The sequence below is a fragment of the Glycine soja genome, chromosome 1 (genome assembly GCF_004193775.1).
Source record: "Glycine soja cultivar W05 chromosome 1, ASM419377v2, whole genome shotgun sequence".
Classification (NCBI taxonomy): Eukaryota; Viridiplantae; Streptophyta; class Magnoliopsida; order Fabales; family Fabaceae; genus Glycine; species Glycine soja.
In genome coordinates this window covers 23,785,590-23,807,872 of record NC_041002.1, presented here as the reverse complement: position 1 = coordinate 23,807,872, position 22,283 = coordinate 23,785,590, and the positions used below count along the sequence as shown (strand labels likewise).

Genomic DNA, 22,283 nt, shown 5'->3' with positions numbered 1-22,283 from the left:
AATAACTTTTCACGCTAAGCGCAAACCCCTCTTAGGTTGGCATTTGTGTTGAGCGCGACAATTCACACTAAGCACAATTCCTCTTGTGCTAAGCATGACAATTCGTGCTCAGTGCAATTCACTCTCGAGTTGGAATTGCACTTAGCACGCTAAGAAAGATGTCAAAAAATTTTATTTTGCAAATCCCAACAGTTATAACCTCAAGATGTGGGTTATGAACCTATAGTCCAAATTTAAAGAAGATCCAACAGTTAACAAATCCAAGATCACAGTTTTACCGGAGTAGGTTTAGTAAAATTTGAAATCTCATAATTTCAACTTAGGTCAATAAAACTCCACATAACTCAACATCCACATCAAGCAAATCACACATGGCTAATTCACACCATACCTCAAATTATCCAAGTCAATCATTTAATCAAATAACACAATAAATACATTTAAACATCAATTTACAGTTAGCAAAATTTCAAGGCATTACACCAACCTTACCCTATCCACAAATCATTCCAACACCTTTCCCCAACTTATTGTTACCACCCCTCTCTGAACCCAAACCTCTTCTACTCTCAAACCTTATGTTTTCTCTTTAAAATGACAAGTAACCCTTCAAGAGCTAAAAAGAAGGAAAAATCCTTTAAGTATCTGGACTTGGAATGGTTCTCTCAACATGAGATCAACTTTCCCAATCTGTTGGAAGTGCAAGGGCTATCAAAGCTGGTGCAGATGGAAGGGACTTTTTATCCTAAGCTAGTCAAGGTTTACTACACTTGTGCATGTGATGACCTTAAGTAACCTCTTCTCTATTGTTAATGGAGTATATATGGTCATTGATGCTGCAATGTGGAAGGAAGTAGTTGGTCTAGACATAGGTGGAGTTCGCAAGTTTGGTGAAACAGTTAATGGATACAACAAGATGCAGACCTATAAGGGAATGCTTCTTGATCCTACTAGGATTTTAAGGAATCACTTAGGAGTTGGTGGACTAACTGCAGAGGGCAGAATGCTAGTATACGTCATCACCTACATTCTCGCACCAAGGTCAAGCAATCATGCTTAAGTTACAGATGATGATCTACAGATTGTTTATGGTATGAAATTAGATATCAAGATGAATTGAGTATTACTGATTGAATACATTATGCTGAAATGTCATCGCCTAGTGGATTATGAATTTCCTTATGTTATGTTTGCCTCTTAATTCATTGACAACTTTAAGGTTGATGTCTCTAATTAGATTGTGCATTTTAACAAAGCCTCTAGTGAAATTACCAAAAGGCATCTCAAGAAGCTTGGAATGAGGTATGTTGATAATGGTTGGAGAGCCTCCTACTGGAAACGTTGAAGGGATGGAAGAAGATGATGAAGTTGAAGATCAACATGAGCCTACAGCTCAATGGAGTCTTTTTTAGTCTCTTATGATTCAGAAGATGGATGCTATGCTCCACCTCCATCAAGAGCACTCAACAAAAGTTCATAGCTCTTTGGAGAATATAACTCCCAGGCTAAAAAAAACATAGAGACTAGGCTTACTCTTAGTAACTTCCGAAACCCTAATGAGGATGAAGCTTAGTTGTGTTTTAAGTGTTTGTTTCTGCTGTTTGGTTATCCTTTATGATTGTTTTTAATAATTTTTTATTTTTCTAGTCAGTTGTTATGTTTTTGATTAAGTTGTTATGTTTTTATAATGGTTGTAATGTTTAATGACTTGAATGAAATGCGATATTTTCCCAATTCACATCATATATTTGTCTGTTTTTACTCTAAGTGGTTGTGAGCATTTGGCCTTGTTATGCCAAATGGGGGAGAAAACATTGCATTAGCATTGCATTAGGAAGAAATAGTGCATTGCATACCTACATTCTTATTCTGTCATATGACAACTCTACTTTATGATGATGATGATATGATTTGACACTTCTCTTAGCAATAGTGTTCAGATATTTTTTCCAGGTTTATCTCAAGAGAAGTTTATACTCTCAAGCCTTTCCAAATGCACTCAAATGGCAATTCAAGTTTGGATTAATCAAAGCCAAAAAGGGGGAGATTGTTAGAGATAGGGGGAGCAACATGAAGATCAAGCTTTGAAAAGTTCTTTTTACATGCCCAACTCTTTGAGTGGCATTTGTATGGATTATTGCAGCTTAGTCTTAATTTATCCATATGTACATCATGCATCATCATGTAGAGATAGGAAGATTGTTTCTAAAGTTAGAAACTTCTTCAATGCATAAACTCTCTGTTTTAATCAATTATGAGGTTATTCGTAATCAATTACTCAAGTCTTTAGAGAAGCTTGCAGAGAGTTTCTCGTTCTGGTTTAATCAATTACCATTTATCGATAGTCGATTACACAATTTAGTTGAGACCATGTTTGGTTTTGATGAGTCTCTACTTTAATTGATTACCAGGTGATCATAATCGATTACTTTGTTCTTGAAAGTGTTCTCAGGAGTGATCAAGAACACTTTAATCGATTAAATCAAGAATCTAATCAATTACATTATTCTTGAAAGCTTTCCAGGTTTTGGGAAGAACACTTTAATCCATTGAAATGAGAATTTAATCGGTTACTTCTTCAAGATAATCGATTACATTGACAATTTAATCGATTACAGGTGATTATAATTGATTTCTCTATAAATAGTCACCTTGTGTTCTCACTTTCAATGATTTAGAATGAGCTTTTGCGACTCACTCACTCTAGTCTTCATTTTTGAAGCATTCATGGTTAAAATGAGTTGTTAACCTCTTTGTGAGATCACGAAGAGATCCATTCAATCAAGCATTGGTTCTTGCATTTGAATGACCAGGTTGTGTCTCTCCTTGACTCAGTTTTCATATGTTTTTACATGTTGTTTTAGAAAATGCATGAGTTTATGAAAGCATGCTAGAATAAGGTTTTCTAGTTTGGGCTAAGGGTAGGTGTCTCTTAGGATTTCATTCACAAAGGACCTTAGGGTTGGGTCCCTTAGTCTTTTTTTCTGGGTAGGAACTAAGATTGGTTGTGATTACTTGTAAGAACTCAAAGTGCATAATGGAGACCTATTTCAGGTTGAATTAGATAACTGGAGTAATTTCTCTAGAAATAGAGAGTGGACCAATATAAAATCTTGTTGTACATCTTCTCTTGAATCTTATCTCTCTCACACATTCTTTATCAATTTGCTGAGTTTAAAGATATTTATTTTGTAAAGAATATTAACAAAAGGATTTTATGTAAGGGTGATTGATTAGATATTGGTTTTAAATAAAAAATTTATGATACGATCCTTAGAAGCGAAATTTTTTCAAAACTCTATTTTTTAGTTTGATTTGATTTCAAAACCGATTTCATCCCGCTTCTTAGTTTGTGAGTTCCATCATCTTTTTCATAAATACCCTTTCAAACCTCAAGAAAAGGTTGACAAACTATTTGGTCCTAAAGTATCATATCTTTGTGCTATAAGAGCACTAATATATCTTGTTAGTTATACAGGACTTTATAACATTTGTTATTAGTTTATTAGCAACATATAGTTCTTCACCTACACAAATATATTAAAATGGAGTGAATAATATAGTTTTTTATCTTAGAGGAACAATGGATACAAATTTATTGATTAAAAACATTCAAAGTGAAATCTAATTGGTTGTACAAATGTAGGTTATTTGTTAGATCCTCATAATGGTATATCATAGATGGGATATTTGTTTAAATGTGGTGGTACAACCCTTTCATGATAGTCAGTCAAACAAACCATAACTGCAAAATCATCTAATCATGCAAAAATTTTAGCTTTACATGAGGCAAGTCGCGAATGTGTTTGGTTGATATATGTAATTCAACATGTGTGAGAAACTTATGGTTAATCTTCAAGAAAAATGGCATCAAAGATCATATCTGAAGACAAGGTCGCATGTATCGCTCAGTTGAAAAAAGGATAATTAAAGGATATCGAATAAAGCATATTCTACCAAAATTCTTTTTCACTCATGATCTCCAAAAGAATGGTGAAATAAATGTTCAACAAGTTTGTTTGTGTGAGAATTTAGCATATCTCTTTACGAAGTCATTACCAAGGAAGACTTTTGAGCAACTAATTCACAAGATTCAACTTAGTCATCTTAAAGATAATTGTCTGCATGAGTGGAGAAATAAATATGTTATGCACTCTTTTTCCTTTCCCCATGGTTTTGGTCCACTGGGTTTTCCTGAAAAGGTTCTTAATGAGGTAGGTGATAACGTATTGAAGAATGATGTACTCTTTTTTCTTCACTAGGTTTTTATCCCACAGGATTTTTCCTAGTAAGATTTTAACAAGATACATTCTCAGACAATGGACATCCAATGGGGAGTGTTACAAATAATCTATTTGTGGCTATCCATATCTTTATCTTTCATGATTTATCTTTATTTCTATTTATCTCTTGCAACTTCCCAGTTAAATTTTGTATCTATAAATAAGTTACTCCTCTTGAAAGTAATACACACAATTATTATTCTCTCTAAACTCTTCTCTTATCTACTTTTTCACTCTTATCTTCTTTTCCAAGTTATACTTTATTTAACAAATTGTTAATTGTTAGTTTTCTATCAACGGGAGGCACCAAACCTACAATCTTTCTCTTCTTTCTTTCTCCTTTTACCACCAAACCAACCATATAACACCATTAAAATTATTCTTTTAAAAGAGGTTGAATGGAAAACATAATATATGATAATTACTATTTTTCCAATAATGATTACATTTAACCTTTGAAGTGTTTAAATGGAAAACATAATTTTCTTAACAAATGGGAGACTTCTGCATTTCTTTTAGTATATTACAGTATTAGTTTTAGAAAAATATTATTTATTATGCTTATATTATGAAATCACATTATTATTGTTGTTGTTGTTGGTGGTGGTGGTGGTGGTTGTTGTTCTTGTTGTTGTACAAGAAAGGATAAGATACAAGAAGTTATTCTGGTTTGCCTCAACCACCTAGACGACATCCAGTTCTTGATAAACCACCAAGTTTCACTAACTTCAACGAGTTACAAGTACTAATTACTATCACTTATGGCTCTACAACTCAAGTTCTACACCAAGTTTGTGACAACTAGTATTATTTGTCCTATTAAGCCCTTGCTAGCTCTAATACAAATTAAAGGATTCGTTTTTTAGCTTGCACACTGAATCATCTTACAGATGAATATATAATCTCAACACTTAGCCTTTTCTCTCAAGGTGTTTTGAGAGTTTTACAAAATTTTATAGAAATATTCTACACAATGTTGCATTCAATTTTTGAATCGTTGTACATGCAATTGAAGCCATTAGAGAATCACGTAGTGATTGGTAGTGTGTGAGAAGAAATACTGGTAGCTAAGTGGTTTAGTGGGCGACAGTTAGAGTTGGTTGTTGTTGTGTGGCTTTGACTCCCAAACAAGATATGTAAAAAAAAAAAATAGCGTTATTAAACTAAAAACAAATTTAGGCTGGACAGAATGTGCTTACTTGCTTGTGTCGCATATCAACTGCTAGAATAGGGTGAAAGGAAAACTTTCAAGTAACACACTCTTCTTTTGAGAGAATAGCCCCAATGACGATGAATTAGGGTTGTAGAGTGGGTCAATCCTTGGAGCTTTATAGAAAGAAAAACTTTTTTATACTTAAACTCAGTCAAATTTGATAATTATGCGTAAAATGTTAATAATAACCTCCAAAATTAATTAACATAATGCCTAAAAAATTAAAAAACTATGCCTAAAATCATAGTTAATTTGGCAATTATGCCTAAAATGGTAATAATAATACCTAAAATCAATTAATATGTCTATAGTAAACACATTATTATTTGACAATTTGGGTATGTTTTAATTTATTTTTTCAAAATTGATTGCAAAGTTTGAGTTTAGAATTGTGCTATAATTGATAATTTCTTAATTGATTTGTTATTATATTTATATGGAGTGTTTTTGAAATTATTTACATATTCAATTGTCCATTCATTATCGCACTTGCACACGGGTTGTCATTTTGAAATAATTTAATAACATTTTGACGGAGCAAAAGTTAAAGTGGACAATTAATTTGAAATCAATAATTAATTTACAATTCCTAATTCAATTTTTTACAAATTCTTTTATGTTAAAATATAATTCAAAAATATTTTATAGTATTGTTTAAAAACGTCTTTTATGTTAACAAACATATATGTCATGAATGATAGGCGTCTCTTCAAATTATAATCATAAGAAAAAATGTCATTCATAAAAAAAAATCAAATTTTTATTATAATTAAAAACTTTCATTTAGATTGATAAAAATAAAATAAAAAATTATTCACCAAAAAAATATTGATCGAAATAAGATTTAACACTACTTATTTAAATTACTACCCCACACACATGATTATTATTTATTTCACTCATTTATTGCATTTTAAGAAGGTTAAAATGTAATTCTTGTCTCTCTATTTGTATAAACATGTGATTTTAGTCCCCATTAATTCATTCCTCCCTTTTAAAAAATTTATGATTTTAGTCTTGTTTTTAATTAAGGCATTTTATCTCCCACTTTTAAAAATATTTTATTTTATACCTATGACCAATTTCAAATGTTGATGTTGTACATTTTTAATTATTATTTTTATATAAATTAAGCTTATCAATAATTAAATAATTTTATCACATGAGTAATAAATATACATGTGTTAGTCAACATTAATGAAATACATACACAATCAAAGTTTGAAATTGGTCATAGATTAAAATCACTGGATTTTTAAATATGAGAGATAAAATATTTCAATTAAAAAATAAGAGACTAAAATTACATATTTTAGAAAATAGAGAAACAAAAATTACATTTTAACCTTTTAAAAATCACAATCTACTAAATATCTAATCAACTATCTGTAATGGATAATAATAATTAATAGCTAAAAATGTAAACTTTACATTATTTGGTTAAAATAAATCAATTTTTTAACAGTAAATAATTTCTAACGCAAATTTTAAGAAAAAATTACATATATAAGATATTTATGAAAATTCAGAAATAATGTTCACATGTGCATGACACGGGCACTACATTTTAGTTATATTATAGTACATACATATTTCTACAAAATACTAAATACAAATTTTGAAACTTTATAATTTATATGAATTCGTGGGTTTAAAATCTAGTGTTACGTTATTTCACTTATTAAAAACCATTTACAAAATAGGTTAATTAAGTTTTTAGTCCTCAAACTATGAAGGTTTTAAATTTTTGGTCTCTAAAATATTTTTTAAAAAAGTTGATACTAATGAATTTGCAGTTCTTAAAAATTGTCCCTATCGTTATTAAATCTTTGTTAAGTTATGAGATGTCTAGTTAAGTGGCCACGAATATCACCATAGATTATAGATGAGAATGATGAATTGTTGTTCTGCGTCGCATATCTCCTCATGGTGGTTGTTGTACGTTCATGGGTGCTTTAAGTGTTAGGGTTCAACAATGATTCTTCTTTTTTTCTTTTGTATTTTAATAACATAATATTCTAATTATTTACCTAAATATAATAAAACTTACGTGGTATGTATGTGAGATACACGTGGTATTTAATTTATCTTATTTCATGACACTTCGTTACTTAGTAGAAGACATTAACGACATAGACTATTTCTAATAACGACAAATTCTTTAGGGATCAAATTTTCAAAAAAAAAAATAATAATAATTTAAGGACCAAAAATTCAAAACCTCATAATTTAAGGATTAAAAACTTAATTAACCCTTTTAAAAAATTATACTGCAAAAAGTTTATAAAAAAATCGACAATAAAGCTAACTCAAATTACCTTCCCATGCATCGTGCAACTCATGTTCTAAAATAATTTAATTAAGGTATCATAAAAAATAATTTAATTAATTAAAATATTAAATAAAAGAAATAAACGTATGCAAATTTAAATACATTGAAATTGTGGATTTTTAAAAAAAAATAACTAAAATTGAGGATAAAAAATAACTAAAATTACAATTAAATTATATGAAAACTTAAACCAAGTGAGAAGCATATAACTCGTAATTAGAAAATTTTTATTAAAAATGTATATAATTGCATAATGTTATTTTTGTAGATATCTTTTGTATTATTATCTTAATGATTTAGTAAAAAAAAAACCTTCTACATACAAGAATATGGAAAATAAAAACATGGTTAATTATGCATTCACATTATCTCTTGTAAATTATATTCATAATATTTTATATTAAATATTAATTACTAAAATTATTAAGATCATCTTTTGTCCCTAAAGAAAATTAAAGAATCATAGGCATGTCTGATTGCTACAAAAGGCACATACAACGACGGTTCTATAAGACATTCAAAGACGACTTTAAACTATTTTTGTAACAAACGTCGTCGAAAGTCAAAACTTTCAACGACTGTCCAAACAAAAACTGTCTTACAAAAGTGTATCCTTTTAATACGATTCTTATATAAGAACCGTCTTAGAATGATACCCTCCTAAGACAGATTTTCAAAGAACCATCTTAAAATATCTTTTTTTAAAAAAATAAAATAATAAAAATAATGTCTTAGAGCTTTACCAATATGCATTGTTTTCAATATTCTAAAATTTAACACCATTAAAAAGTAATTCATCTACATAAATTTTACTATAATTTCAAAGGTATATATATCGAATGTGTAAAGAAAAGGTGTATATTGAATGAACAAGTAACATTAAACAACACCAAATTTACTATGAAATGCTTTCAATAAAATAAATTTGTTACATGAATCAAACCTTGCTGAAATAGAAAACTGGTTTTGGTACATGAATTTGGCCTCCAGTAGCATAAACTTTTTCACCAGGAGAATCGTGAAGTTCAATCTACAAAATGGGCTTAAAATAGTTGACAGGCTGATACAAATACACCTTGATGCAACTTAATGGAAAAATATTCACTAAACTTAACAAGCATGTACCTAAAAAATAAACACATAAGTTTCCACATCTACATTGTAGGACTCTTCACTGCACTGAATTTTCACTCCAATTAAGCCAGCAAATCTTCGTTCAAGAAATGCTCCTGCGTCCTTTTCATTAGAAAAGAAAATCAGTGTTTCCCTTGATATCAAAAGTAATTGAGGTGTTAATTATAAGGAAAGATGATAGTAATAAATAAGTAAAAGTTGTACTATGGATAGATATAGATACACTACTCTTAGAATACATGGAGAGTTTCTATATGCCTTTGGATTTCTACTTAACAAGAGCATAAGCAAACAATTAGTATGAAGTATAAAGAAAATCTAAGCGAGAGAATGTGAGGGTAGTAAAGCCTAAGGCTTCATAGGAAGTCCACCAATAATTGATTAATTGAAAAAAAAATATGGATAATTTTTAAGTGAAAAATTAAGGATAATTTTTTTTTTAAAATAGAAATTATTAATAAATTTAATATTATTAATTAAATAAACTGTTTTTAATATAAATTAATTAAAAAGATCTTATAAATTATAAAAAGATACAAAGGAAGGAAGTATATATTTAGATACTATTAGAGAATTAGCACGTACAAAATTTGAGACTTAATTAACCCTACTCACCAATGGCTTTTTATAGTGGTTTAGAGGAAGCGATTTCCTGTCAAAGTTGGCAGCGTAGGTCCAGTGTCATGGTTTTATTCAAGAGATTGACATAAGTAGTTAAATATCAAAACAAAGTGATTTAGTTTGTTTATGTAACTTCATAGTCTCAAAATTTCTCACAAAAGAAAAGAAAATCTAACAGTGATATAGCTTCATTGATCAATCTTCCGATGGCCTTAATTGTAAATTTAACAATATAAAGTAATTTGAAATTTTATAAGAAATATAAGAATTCGCTTTATGAACTTACCATTTCATGGTTAAGGATGTTTAACTTCTATGCATAGGCGGTTTCAAGGCCCGGCTACCCTGGGCAATTGCCCAGGCTCTGGCATAACCCTTTTAATTTTATGTTACTAATATTTTTTTTTTTTGGTGCTGTACTATTATTTTTCTTTATTAATGAATTAAACGGGCAACTATCATGTTTAGCACGCAGATTCAACAAAAAGTATCTTGATGTTAAATAGTTAGTTGAACTAGCTGGCATAACCCTTTTTGTGGACTGTGTATTCTTATCCTTCACTTTTTTTTTTTCTTGGTAGAATTTTCCTTCTCATTTATTTACCCTTTGTAAACAATAATTACGATAATTCATGCAATAGGGTAATAACAACTATAGAAACACCAATCACATGAATTCATTATTATTGGTCAACTTTTTCACAAATTTACTATGAGCTTAAAGCAAATATCATGTGATGTTGTTCTATAAATCTAAGTTGTACATTTATCAATTACTAGTATTTTAGTGAATGCTTATTTTATATAACTAAAATTTATAATTTATAATAAATAAATACTTATATATAAATTATGAAATAATTTTACACAAACATAAAAATGGAAAAAATTAAAAGAAAAATATTAAAGAAAGGGCAAGAAATTGAAAGGGCAAAACAATTGTAAGAGTTAAAAATTAAAAGGGCAAAAATATAGGTAACAGAAACAAAAGAAGTAAAGCTTCGTCACCGCAGCAACACTGTAGAAACCTTAAAGCTTCCGCCATCGACACCTACTGGTTCTTTTCCGACTACCGCCTTCCCCTTTTTTTTCGGTTAGTAATTGTTTAATTTCAACTGATTGTGGTTTTAAATTGAAACAATTAACACAAAGGTAGCAGAGAAGAAGAAGAAGAAAAATTTGGGTTTATTTGCACCGCCGAGTAGTAGCAGACACAGAGAAGAAGAAAAATTTGGGTTTGTCTTTGAAAGGTTAAATATTTTATGTTATATAGAAGTACTAACATTGTGAAAATGGGTCCCATATTTTTCAAGTTTATCTAAAATCTCATATGGTGAAATTATAATATTGTATCATACTGATAACTTCAATAAATTTCATTATAAAAAATATTTACTTTATAATATATTTTGTCATTTTGTGTGCTGCTAAGTGTCAGATTAAGCTACTACACAGCAAGATTCATTGGTTATAAAAGTTTTATTGATAAGTCAAACTAAAGTGTGTATCTAGTAATATTATAAGCATATAGTATTATTTATAATAGCAGTAAAAAGATCTTTTACAGTGGAATCATACCACTTGTAAATTTGTTTATTGATAGATAAATTATCTACAATAAAGGTTTCTTTTGGTTATCTAATTTTATTAGTTTCTATAATGGTGTTTAATTGAATATAATATAATGCTTGTTCCTACTCTTTATAAATCATAAGAGATTACTTTTATTTTGAAAAACTATTCTTATTTAAATTTTGATTCTTATGATTTTAATTGTTAATTGAGTATTAACTTAAGATCATTTAATTTCAGAGATGAGGAGATTTTTGGTTGATAGAGCAAGTATTGAGAATGTGAATGTTGTACAACAAGAAGCCGAATTAGAACCGCCACCTAATGTGCTTAATGAGTTTAACCCAAATGAGATTGTGCGTGATCCAGGTCATAGGAAACAAACGAGCTTTCAAATATATTGCAAAGAAAAGATCTTAATATTGTGAATGCCATGGAATTAGTTGATGTTGTCAAAGCTCGGTTGGGCACAATGAGAGAGAGTGGCTGGAATAATTTTTTTGCCGATGTCCAAGGATTTTGTGTTGCTAAAAGTATTCTGGTACCAAATATGGATGACGAAATACCAGTTCGGGGTCGTTCAAGAGCAGAAGGGAGGACTATCACTAATCTTCATCATTACCGTGCAGAGATTTTTTATGTTGCTATTGATAAAATATGTGTGGAGATGGATCACCGCTTTAGTGAAGGAAGTAACATTATACTTGATTGTTTCTCATGTCTTGACCCCAAGAACTCTTTCTCCAAGTTTGATGTTGATAAGCTTGCTCGTCTTGCTGATATTTATCATGCAGACTTTTCTGATGATGACCGAGGAACAATTAGGGATCAACTTGAAACTTATGTGCTTCAAGTGAGAAGAAATGCTTCTTTTTCCACTTGTGAAGATGTTCAAAGTTTGGCTATGAAGATGGTTCAAACTGAGAAACATTTGGTATTTCCATTGGTTTATAAACTTATTGAGCTAGCTTTGATATTGTCGGTGTCGACAGCATCCGTTGAAAGAGCTTTTTCAGCAATGAAGATTATCAAGTCTAAATTGCGCAATAAGATCAACGATGTGTGGTTCAATGACTTGATGGTATGTTACACCGAGCGGGAGATATTCAAGTCACTTGATGATATTGATATTATTCGAACATTTACCGCAAAGAAGTCTCGGAAAGGACACTTGCCTCGTAATTTTATTTAACCCGCTATTGTAAGATTATGTTTATCTCTTTTATTTTAAACTATATTTTTGTTGACAAAATGACGAGTCTCTTTTATTTTGATTGATTACTATTTACATATTATATACAATGTGAATTTGCTATCTTTAAATTTTTGCCCAGGCTTTATAATTTTTCTGGCTCCGCCACTGTTCTATGGTCTGTTTAGTATCAACGCCTTGACACCAGAGTTTCCTGTGAAAAGTACCTATAAAGAAAGTCATGTGATAAGGATATATAGTTATTAATAATCCCTTAGATTATTTAATTTTCAATTTTTCCTATCCTTTTTAGGAGATTTTGAGGGATTTTTTATAAAATTTAACTCATTAATTTTTCCCTCAAATAAATTAATTTTACAATTTTTAGAGTGGAAGATGTTTTTTTTAATTTTCTAAACTTTAATTAGGATTATTATCTATTATTTTTATCTTCTTTGTAATTTTAGGAAATAAAAAGAAGACTAAAAAGAGTCTGTGAATCATTTTCTGCAATTTTAGGATTTTCTGGATTTCTTTTGTAATCTGCCTTCACTCCAAAGACTAAATCATTGCTATTTCATGGAGTGTTCTGGGGTGTGCTGCATTTCAATCATTTGAAGATGCAGATAAGTAAAACAAACATCTTGAACTTTAGTTGTCTAGAAACAATATTCTGACTAATGACGCCATTTTGTATATCACATCAAATTTTCATATGTTAGCAGAAAAGAGTTAAGAAAAAAAAAAATAGTTCATATACATGTGATGTGACCATATGCAAAATGCTGCGTGGCAATAAGGTAGTTTTAAGAGAAAAGAAATTTCTAGTGATGTTGATGTTTAATTTGCGTAACCCATATTACACATTGTCATATTCAATAATTGAAGCCAGGTGTTAACCATCCATTTCTTAAAGAATCATACATGCAGTGATGCAGGAGAAGACATAAAGACACCTATATTTATTTAGCTCCAAAAGTAAGCTTCAATTCTTTCTTTCCTTTTTTTAGAGTTTAAATTTTAAGTATTACGTGTATCATCTGATGATGTACTGATATATTATTTAAAATAGTTATATTTTTTAAGCAATATATATAAGGATTAAGTATAAAAAGTTAGCCGATTACAACTTTGATTTTTATATGGTCCTTGATTAAATACACAACTTTAGTCCCTGCCAGTAATTTCAAGATCGAGGTCAAAGTGTTTTTATATAAGAAACATCATTCAAGTATTCTCCATTGGAATATAATTTAATCTCACAATCTTTAATTCAAATAAAATTATAGAAATTATACTTATACAATAAACTATACAATAAAATATACAAAAGAAAGAGAGAAAATAAAAATAAACTTAAATTTAAATTGAAATAAATGATAGGATAAAGAAGAGAAATAGACACAAAAATATAATGTTATTTCTAAGAAACGTTATTCAGATAGTCTCTTTTAAAATTTAATGATTAAGTAACCCATACACGGCTAATAGTTCAATCAATTCCTAATCAATGTTTTCAAAAACTAACCAATCACAAATGACAAAACTGATAAACACTCTAGTACGTGATTTAACAATTCAACTGAAGTGAATCATGATTAAATTAACAATAATTATATGGATTTCTGTAGCTTACCTCAAAATGGAATTAAACAATCTCATTTTCAATAACCAATACAATTTAGATAATTATTTTATTATAAATTCTATCATTAATGTATTGATTATCACATTTAATATAATATTCGATCTCTTAATTTCTCCCTCATCTTATTTGTGTAAAACTAAAAATTTATATTATATAAGACATATAACACATATCATATATTTTCTTTTATCACATACTCTTTCTTAGTTTTACTTAATTTATTATATAACTTATAAGTATAACACGTTTAGTTCATTTTTCAAAAAAAAGTTATTATATTTACTTATAAGTATAATACATTTTTCAACAAAGCATAAGACTTGGTTAAAAAAAATTCTACGTACTACGAATTTTTTCTAATTATTTAAAAAGTAATTATTAATTTTTAATTATTTTAATTCTCAATTATTCTTTGAGATTCTACAGAACCGAACAAGTTTAGTTTATAAGATCTTCGAAAACCTTTTGTTAGTTTCTGATTTTGTATATTCATTTTAGTTTTTTTTTCATTTAATATTTCATTGTCATTTTGCATATAAAAATAAAAATGAAAGACATCTTAAAAAATACACCGAATAAACTATAATAATATAAGGATCTCAAAAACTATATTTCTATAATTTTTATATTTTTATATTATTTTATCCAATTTATCAAATAATGTATACTTACAAAATAATGGTTGAGAAAAAAAAATAGTTCTGATCAATTATTTTCTTTGTTTGGTGGGAATGGTTCAAAACAATAAATCACAACTTTTTGCCGATTTTATACCAATTTGGCTAGTTTTTTAAATTAATTTTTGCCGGCAAAACATCGATTTTATCGTTTTTCTAATCGAACAAGTCAATTCAATCTAGCTTTTGAATCTATGCTACCACCACTAGTATTTTATCACTTTTTATTATTACTTAATAACAAATGTTTTTATTTAATCCAATAAAAATAATTCAATATCTATTAATAATTAATAATATGAAGATAAAGTTCACCTCGTCGTGTACTAAACATTTTATTTACGTTATCAAATACATATTTACAAAAACTTTTGCACTCTTTATACTGATATTACTAGCATGAATAAAATTAAAATAAATTATTAGTAAAACAAAATAATCAGATTAAACAAATATCATTCAATCTTTTTTAAAATAATTTTCAAGATAATAAAACTTCGAGTAAATAAAAAAATTAAAACGCAAAAGATTGATATATGTAACAAAATTAATGTACTTTGATCATTATTTGTTAAAAAAAATCTAGAAAAGTAACTGCAGAAAATTTTAAAAATTAAAATTTGACTGTTTAAAAAATATAAACAAAAAATCAGGAAAGAAAAACACGAAGTAGAAGGGAAAGTAGAAAAGTAAAAATAAGTTACAAAAAATAAAAATGAAAATCTAAGAAAAATGCGATATAACTTTTATATTGTATTATTATAGATTATGGGTGGACTATATTAGTATACATTAGTTAGATAGAATCTAGATACCTCCAATTTTGAAATATAGTCGCCAGTGAAGTGTCGTCCACATTGTCATTGTCACCTACTTCAACACTGTTTGGTCAAAGGGGTCTTTGAAATTGGCCTTCTCACTGAGATCTTGGAATTCATCCACAAGATTTTGAAGCCTTGCAACAAACTCTATCAAAAGGGAAGCAAATGTTGCCAAAGACAGAGAGCTTGCACTTTCATATACTTTGGAATCTTGCTCAAGTAACATGTTATCTCCATAAAATGAGAGACGTGGCCATGATATTTTATTGGACAACAAGCTTTGAGAAATGTGCAATTCAGGAACTGAAGGCTCTATGTTTATGTTAAGTCTTGAATCAACTCCTGTTTCACTGAGGGAAGAGATCAGGGAGTGTTTGTGTTCATGATGGTCTTTGAGATCAATAAACAAATTGTCATGATTTTCAACTTCTTTAGGCTTTTTTGCAGCCTGCCAGCTCTCTGAATTTACTAGGAGGAATGATTGTTGGTCAATCTTCATCGACAATTGCTCAGCTGCTTCATGCACTTTCAAGAGTATGTCTATGTTGCTTAGCTTTTCCATCTTTTCCACTTTGCTTCCAAGTTGACGCAATACTTTAGCTCCTTCAGTACCAACCTTCTGAAGTTCATTACTGAAAACCAGCCTCTTTTCTGGGGGTGCCTGTATAGATATGAAATTTGAATACCAAAAATGCATGGTAACAGAAAAATACGTGTAAAAGGCTATAAATAAATCAAAGGAAAATTTTCTGCACCATTGTTCTTCATTCTCAAATTTCACAATTTCAAGGTGAGCCAGAAGAACATGGTCTAAAATAACATCATGTTTTCCTCAATGTAGATAGGACAACCACAACTTTATAGATTATAGATAAAGTGTAAAAAAGCAAAAATCCCCTTCGCCTTCTCAAACCAATTGATAAATGACACATCATCTACAATAATTTGAATTAGTAACTTACTATGTTATATTCAGTCAGCATACGTTAATTTCACTGCAATGATAAAGTAATTTAGACAAAAAAGAGCAAATTATAACAGGTTCGTTTATCTTAAATATGGGGGAAAAGAAAGGAAAAAAACTGAACAATTACAACTTAGTAGTAGCATAGACTGGTAACTGATGCTATTCACGAACTTTAAAAGGAGTCTTGAGAGAATTTATACAATACTAAAAATCAGGCATTTGGGATGATGTTTTAAGAGAATGCCACTCAAGCCATCAACCACGAAATGGAAATTGTAATGCTAATCATGTAAGTTAACCATTGGTCAAATATCTTCAGAAATTCAATTGCTTGGCTGAACTCTACCTCAGACATTTTGGAATAAACCAGTCTGCCTGGTTCACAAACATCAGCATCTTCCTCCTAATACAAATATGGGCGTTTCATTGCCCTAATGTAAATGAATTGGTTCTTTGGTATTAATTTAATGATAGATCATTTCCCACTATTTTTTTTTTTTTTGAATAAGCATTTTCCCCATTCTTTTACAAAAAATATATACAAGATAAGCCCTCAATATATATGCAATTGATCATCTTACAATTCCTCCTTTCACTATAGACATACAAAAGATGACACAGAGATTGAAAAGGTACACTTTATGAAAAAATGATTAATGAAAGACCACAAATCAAGTAGATGAAGCTGGATAAATTTACAGTGTGCAGAGCCAATTATAAACCAAAAGTTCATTATGTACAGAGCCTCAGAAAATTTCAATCTTTACCTGTATTTCCGAAAGAATGCATCCATGCATTGCCATGACCATGAAAGCACAATGCCTCAAAGCTCCGCTGACTTTAACATAGCTTCTCCAAGGATAATTGAATGTCTTGTATGGACCATGAGGTGGCTCCCATAATGCAAAATCTACCTGTGAGGGTAAGATATGATCATAAAATGTAACTGCTAGTTTTGGCATTTAGGTTATTGAAGAAGGGAGAGATGACAACTAAAATATGAATACCAAAGACTCTTCTTGACTTGATGATTGAACTGCTGCTCTATAGCCACGGTAAAGTGGATCATCTGAGGCTTGATAAACAAGAATTTTTGAAGGGACCCTCTCATATGCAACACATTGCAGGTAACCATTAACACAGCCTAAACAAAGTTACAAAGGAACCAACTCAGAGTGACAACAACAGAAAATTAAATACAGGAACTAGGCATAAAAAACACCAAAAAATCTTTGCGAGGATTCAGAACATGAGGAAATTCAAGCAAACCTTCTAAAGATGCAGCAACTCCATTGAAATTTTTCACCACCAATTTATGCAGATCCTCCCCAGACCAGATGGGGTATATGAAAATATTTACAAACAAACATATGCCAGCACCAATTGCAATAAGAATTAATCTATAAAAGGCTGTGGAGAAAAATTCCCTGCTAGTTCTTCCAGATACCAATACAATACAAAATGTCAACAAAAACACACGAAAACCATATTCATATGTCTTCATTGCAGGCAGTAGCTTCACATAGCTTGCACAAAATCCTGCACACCACAAAAGCAGAATCATCAATTAATCATAAATTTTTGTTTTATGAAGCAATACATTTGCCCATAAAAAATTACATTATCTTTTATAACAGCGGATGATAACTTAATTATTAGTTAATAATTCACATAGATTGGCTAATGAATTAGGAGGCATTTGGAAAGTGTTTTTACGGAGCTTTTCGGGCTCATGAAAATCACTTATAGCCTTCAAATAAGCTCTATGTTATTTATACAAGTTTCAGAGATAAGCTCAGCAAAATAAGCTCTTTTTAAAATATTCTGCAGTCAAGCTTAGTAAGATTTCCTAGTTTATCACTATCATTATTTGGTTAACCAATCTATATACACCTTTGCTAACTTAGAAATCCGTCTGAAAATCAGTTTCCCAGAAGTTATAAATATTTTAAAATAAAAAATGGTATAAATATGAACTAAAAAAACCATATTTTCTCCATTTCGAAATAATTATAGAAAAATGTCAGAAACTGCCTAAACTTATTAGTAAGTTTAACAATTTGTAGAACTAATTTGTATAACGAGATACTAGAAGAAACCAAAAAGAGGAAAATTTTTGTGTTATCTACAAAGAGGAATGCTATAACACACTCATAAATGTGCTCTTTCCAACTCACTGTCTACATGAGTAGAAATTCAAGTCGGTTGCATTAAATATCACTAAAGGGTTATAATTAAACAAGGAGAACGAGCCTTATAATTTCTTAGGACCCACGAATGTGTAAAAAAATGTGGAAAACAAAAACATTTAAACATACTTCAACTGAAAAAAAGAAAACATTCCACCTGCGATAAATATGCATAGTACAATGATAAGTTCCTCGAACTTTCCAGACAAAACGGCCAACTCAGCAATTCCCAGCGCAAGCCCTCCAGCGGAAATTGTGCCCAAAGAACGATTGAACCCTTTGTTCAAAGTTGCACCTGCACCAAAAACACCAAAATAATAATAAAAAATCATTAAAATGTACTGTTTTTACTAAAAGCATCAAAATATTAATAACAAATTTCGTTAAAGTTTATTATATTAATACTATAATTCAATTACCAGTTTACCAAAGACAAATTTGATTTATTTACACTGAATATACATCAAAATTAGATTAATGAAGTGAAAAAAAAAAAGAGTTTATCGTAGTGTAGAAAATTTTACACTTTTTTTTTCAATTTTAGTGACTTTTAAAATAATTATTAGAAAATCAAGAAATTTATTATATATGACAACATAATTCATTTCAATTAAATTAAAAAATAATAATTAGATTATTCATATTTTAATAATATTAGTGAGTACATACTGTAAGTGTAAAACCAATTAAAAATAATATTCAATATGACTTTAAAGAAATTTATCAACAAATTTATCATTTTCACAGTAATATAAGTGAAGAGTGTAAAAACTTGGTGCATATCCTATTTTTTTCAATTAATATCAGATATCAGAGCCAAATATAGTAAAATGGTGGACTTTTACTAATAATTACCTTGATTTTTAAAGTGTAAATTATAATATATATATATATATATATATATATATATATATATATATATATATAATGACAATTTATAGAAATTAAATTATTAATAATAAAAACAAGCTTGTTGTTGAAGAAAAGTAAAAGTAAAGAAAAGAGGAAGAGCCGAATCGGAGAAATCTCTATTCTAAAGTACAGTTTGTGAATAATAATATACCTACCTACGCTGAATTCGAAGACGACAACGACGGTGAGAATGGCCCAGATGGAGTACTTGCTGAGCTGCTCCTCCTTGATGTAAATGAACAGCGACACCAGCGCCAGCGACAGCCCCGCCTTCGCCGCAAACACCACCTTCCGCGGATCCGACCGCGCCATCTCCCGCAGCTCGCGGAAGAACCTCCCCACGCCCTCGCCGAACTGCGCCACACGATCGGAGAGGGCGTGGGGAGTAGCGACAGAGGCGGAGGTGGCGGTGGTGCCGTTTAGCCTCAGGTCAGAAAAGTCCTTCCGCGAGAGGAGCCTCTCCTTGCTCCTCTCCGCGAATATTTGCCTCAACGACACGCTTCTCGCTGCCGCCATAGCGGTGATTCTTCCTTCTTGTTTTTCTTCTTCTTCGGACTTACGATGACATCGTTTTGTGGAGACGGAAAGAGGAGGGGGCGAACGACGGAGCTGGATGCTGCGTTTGACTGACGGGGGAGTGTTTTGGAGGGAGCGCGCGTCGTTTTATGTGGCGATTTGGCGGGGGAGTGTAAGTGAAGAGTGAAGAGTGAAGAGTGAAGAGAATGAGAAAGCGAGTTGGAGAATGAAGAATGGAGGAGAATGGAGAATGCAGAATGGAGAATGGAAAATGGAGAATGGACGCTTTTTGCGGTGGGGGAAGCGTGACGGATATTATTATTATTTCTAGAAATTTCAATTTGCACCATTCAATCATAGAAAAAGGAAAAAAATGTTATGGACATTTCAATTCAAAACACCAAATTGATTTAATACTTTCCTTTTTTATGGGTTGTTTAATATTGATAAGTAGAAATTAAGAAAAATAATACTAGTAGTGATATGAGATTCTCTTTTATACTCTTATTTCTCCCATTCCACGATAAATATATATTTAAAATAATTGAATATTAAAAAATAAGAGTATAATTAATAAAAAAATAATAATTAATATGATATTGAATTTTGTAAATGACAGATAAATTGAAACAATTTTTTTTTCAAAAAATCTGAGACTTACAAAGAAACATAAGGAATAACAAACTTGAAAATTTAATAATACAATTAAATGTGGATTAACTCAGGTTAAATACCAAAATCAAAATTTGCGTGCCAAAATATTAGAGTTTAATTAATTAAATTTTTATTCCTTAAATATTTTTAAAATTTAGATTTTAGTTCTTAAATAAAATTTTCACCGGTCAAAATTTCTAAATTTTCTTCCATTATATTTATTTATATACACATGTATTATTTTAAGTCTAAAATTACGTTACATTTATAAATGGTTGTCTAAAATTGTAATAAGAAAATTTGACTAATTTTTAAAAGAACAAAACTTACTTAAAGTACCATAAATATTATTTTTATTGTTGTCCTCTAATATTAGGACTCTTATTTTTTTTTTCAACATCATCAAACTTTTTCCACAATGTAATGATTTACATTAATAAGCTGCCTATTAATAGCAACATATAATAAATTATTTACATAAAGTGCAGCTGTGGAAAAAATAAAACATGTGTCATATATTATAGGACAACAAAAACTATATCTATGGGATTGTAAGTAAGTTTTGCCCTTTTTAAAAAGTTGTTTAAAAATATTAAATATAATCCAATTAAATGTATTTTTACTATAGCTTTCTATTTTTTAAAAAATAAAAACAAAATAAATTCAAAAAAAATGGGCTCGAAATTTTTTACTGCTTGTTTGGTTTACAGATTTCTCACAACGTCACCATGCAACATGATGGTAAAAAAATGAGTGCCAATTTGTTAAAAGCAACCTCAATTCTCCTTGTTGGCATTCGAATAACTATAAAACAAAGAATCTCCTGTATGGAGAGTTGCCGTAAACATTACATAATGAAGGAAAAAAAAACATTCATTTAATTTTTATAATGTACAAATTTTACATTTTAGTCTTTATATTTAAAATCATCCTTTTTAATCCCTCAAGCAATTTTGAATTCTTTTAGTCCCTACCTCACAAAATAGCAAATAAAAGGTAAAATTTGTGTATGGGTAGGAGTACAAAATGATCCGAAAGTATTTGTAGAAAAACTATATATAAAAAAAAGAGTTTATAAATATAAAAATTAAAATATAAAATTTATGTAAATAGATGAATCAAATAAGTAATTTTTCCTTAAAAACATAAGGGTTAAATGCACTTTCAATAAATTAGTGTAATTTAAAATAAATAAATAAAATCATTATTTTTTGTTGGCCCAGTGATGAATCATTTGAAGTGAGATTATCAAAAAGTAATTAAGCCACGTATAATTTGCCTTGACAGTGGAGACAGTTGTATGTGATGCATTGTTAGAATAATTTTTTTTTATTATTCTTACATTAACTGTGAGACGTATATAGTCATAATTGGTCGATTTGTTGAAATTAGGTGATGAAAATGTATGTGATGAATAGTTCATTAACATATATATATATATATATATAATATAAAGGAGTAGTCTAGGGAAATTATATTTTTTAACTTCACTTTATTTGTTAACATGTGTTAATTTTTTTGGTTTTATGGTCTTTTTAGTCTAATCAACAGA

The 22,283-nt window shown here is 29.5% G+C and overlaps 2 protein-coding genes across 5 annotated transcripts; one reads left to right on the top strand and one right to left on the bottom strand.

Annotated features, from left to right (window-relative positions):
* Nucleotides 1-823: 823 nt before the first annotated feature.
* Nucleotides 824-12,431, top strand: LOC114416050. Its single transcript, XM_028380949.1, has 2 exons — nucleotides 824-1,009; nucleotides 11,532-12,431. The coding sequence occupies exons 1-2, from the start codon at nucleotides 824-826 to the stop codon at nucleotides 12,345-12,347; spliced, it is 1,002 nt and encodes a 333-aa protein (XP_028236750.1). The 3' UTR covers nucleotides 12,348-12,431.
* LOC114413493 (aluminum-activated malate transporter 4-like) lies at nucleotides 8,758-20,420 on the bottom strand. 4 transcript variants are annotated; one of them, XR_003666919.1, is made up of 8 exons: nucleotides 19,717-20,420; nucleotides 18,807-18,944; nucleotides 17,730-17,999; nucleotides 17,468-17,604; nucleotides 17,228-17,374; nucleotides 15,488-16,154; nucleotides 8,954-9,064; nucleotides 8,758-8,858 (listed from the first exon to the last, which is right to left on the bottom strand). XR_003666919.1 is itself a non-coding variant. In XM_028377947.1 (6 exons), the coding sequence occupies exons 1-6, from the start codon at nucleotides 20,075-20,077 to the stop codon at nucleotides 15,543-15,545; spliced, it is 1,665 nt and encodes a 554-aa protein (XP_028233748.1). In that variant the 5' UTR covers nucleotides 20,078-20,419; the 3' UTR covers nucleotides 15,385-15,542. The 4 variants fall into 4 exon arrangements, 1 of the variants encoding a protein (XP_028233748.1); XR_003666917.1 differs by having other exon boundaries at nucleotides 8,764-9,064; XR_003666920.1 differs by lacking the exons at nucleotides 8,758-8,858; nucleotides 8,954-9,064 and adding an exon at nucleotides 12,509-12,574.
* Between the last annotated feature and the right edge of the window lie 1,863 nt (nucleotides 20,421-22,283).

What these genes read in the sequence shown, in the direction of transcription:
- LOC114416050 (XM_028380949.1), top strand. Translation starts at nt 824, where the DNA reads ATGGTCATTGATGCTGCAATGTGGAAGGAAGTAGTTGGTCTAGACATA. An exon ending in CTGCAGAGGGCAGAATGCTA is followed by an intron (nt 1,010 to 11,531) that starts GTATACGTCATC and finishes TCCAGGTCATAG; the next exon opens with GAAACAAACGAGCTTTCAAA.
- LOC114413493 (XM_028377947.1), bottom strand. Translation starts at nt 20,077, where the DNA reads ATGGCGGCAGCGAGAAGCGTGTCGTTGAGGCAAATATTCGCGGAGAGG. An exon ending in AGTTGCTGCATCTTTAGAAG is followed by an intron (nt 17,605 to 17,729) that starts GTTTGCTTGAAT and finishes AACTTTGTTTAG; the next exon opens with GCTGTGTTAATGGTTACCTG. An exon ending in GCATTCTTTCGGAAATACAG is followed by an intron (nt 16,155 to 17,227) that starts GTAAAGATTGAA and finishes ATATCTATACAG; the next exon opens with GCACCCCCAGAAAAGAGGCT.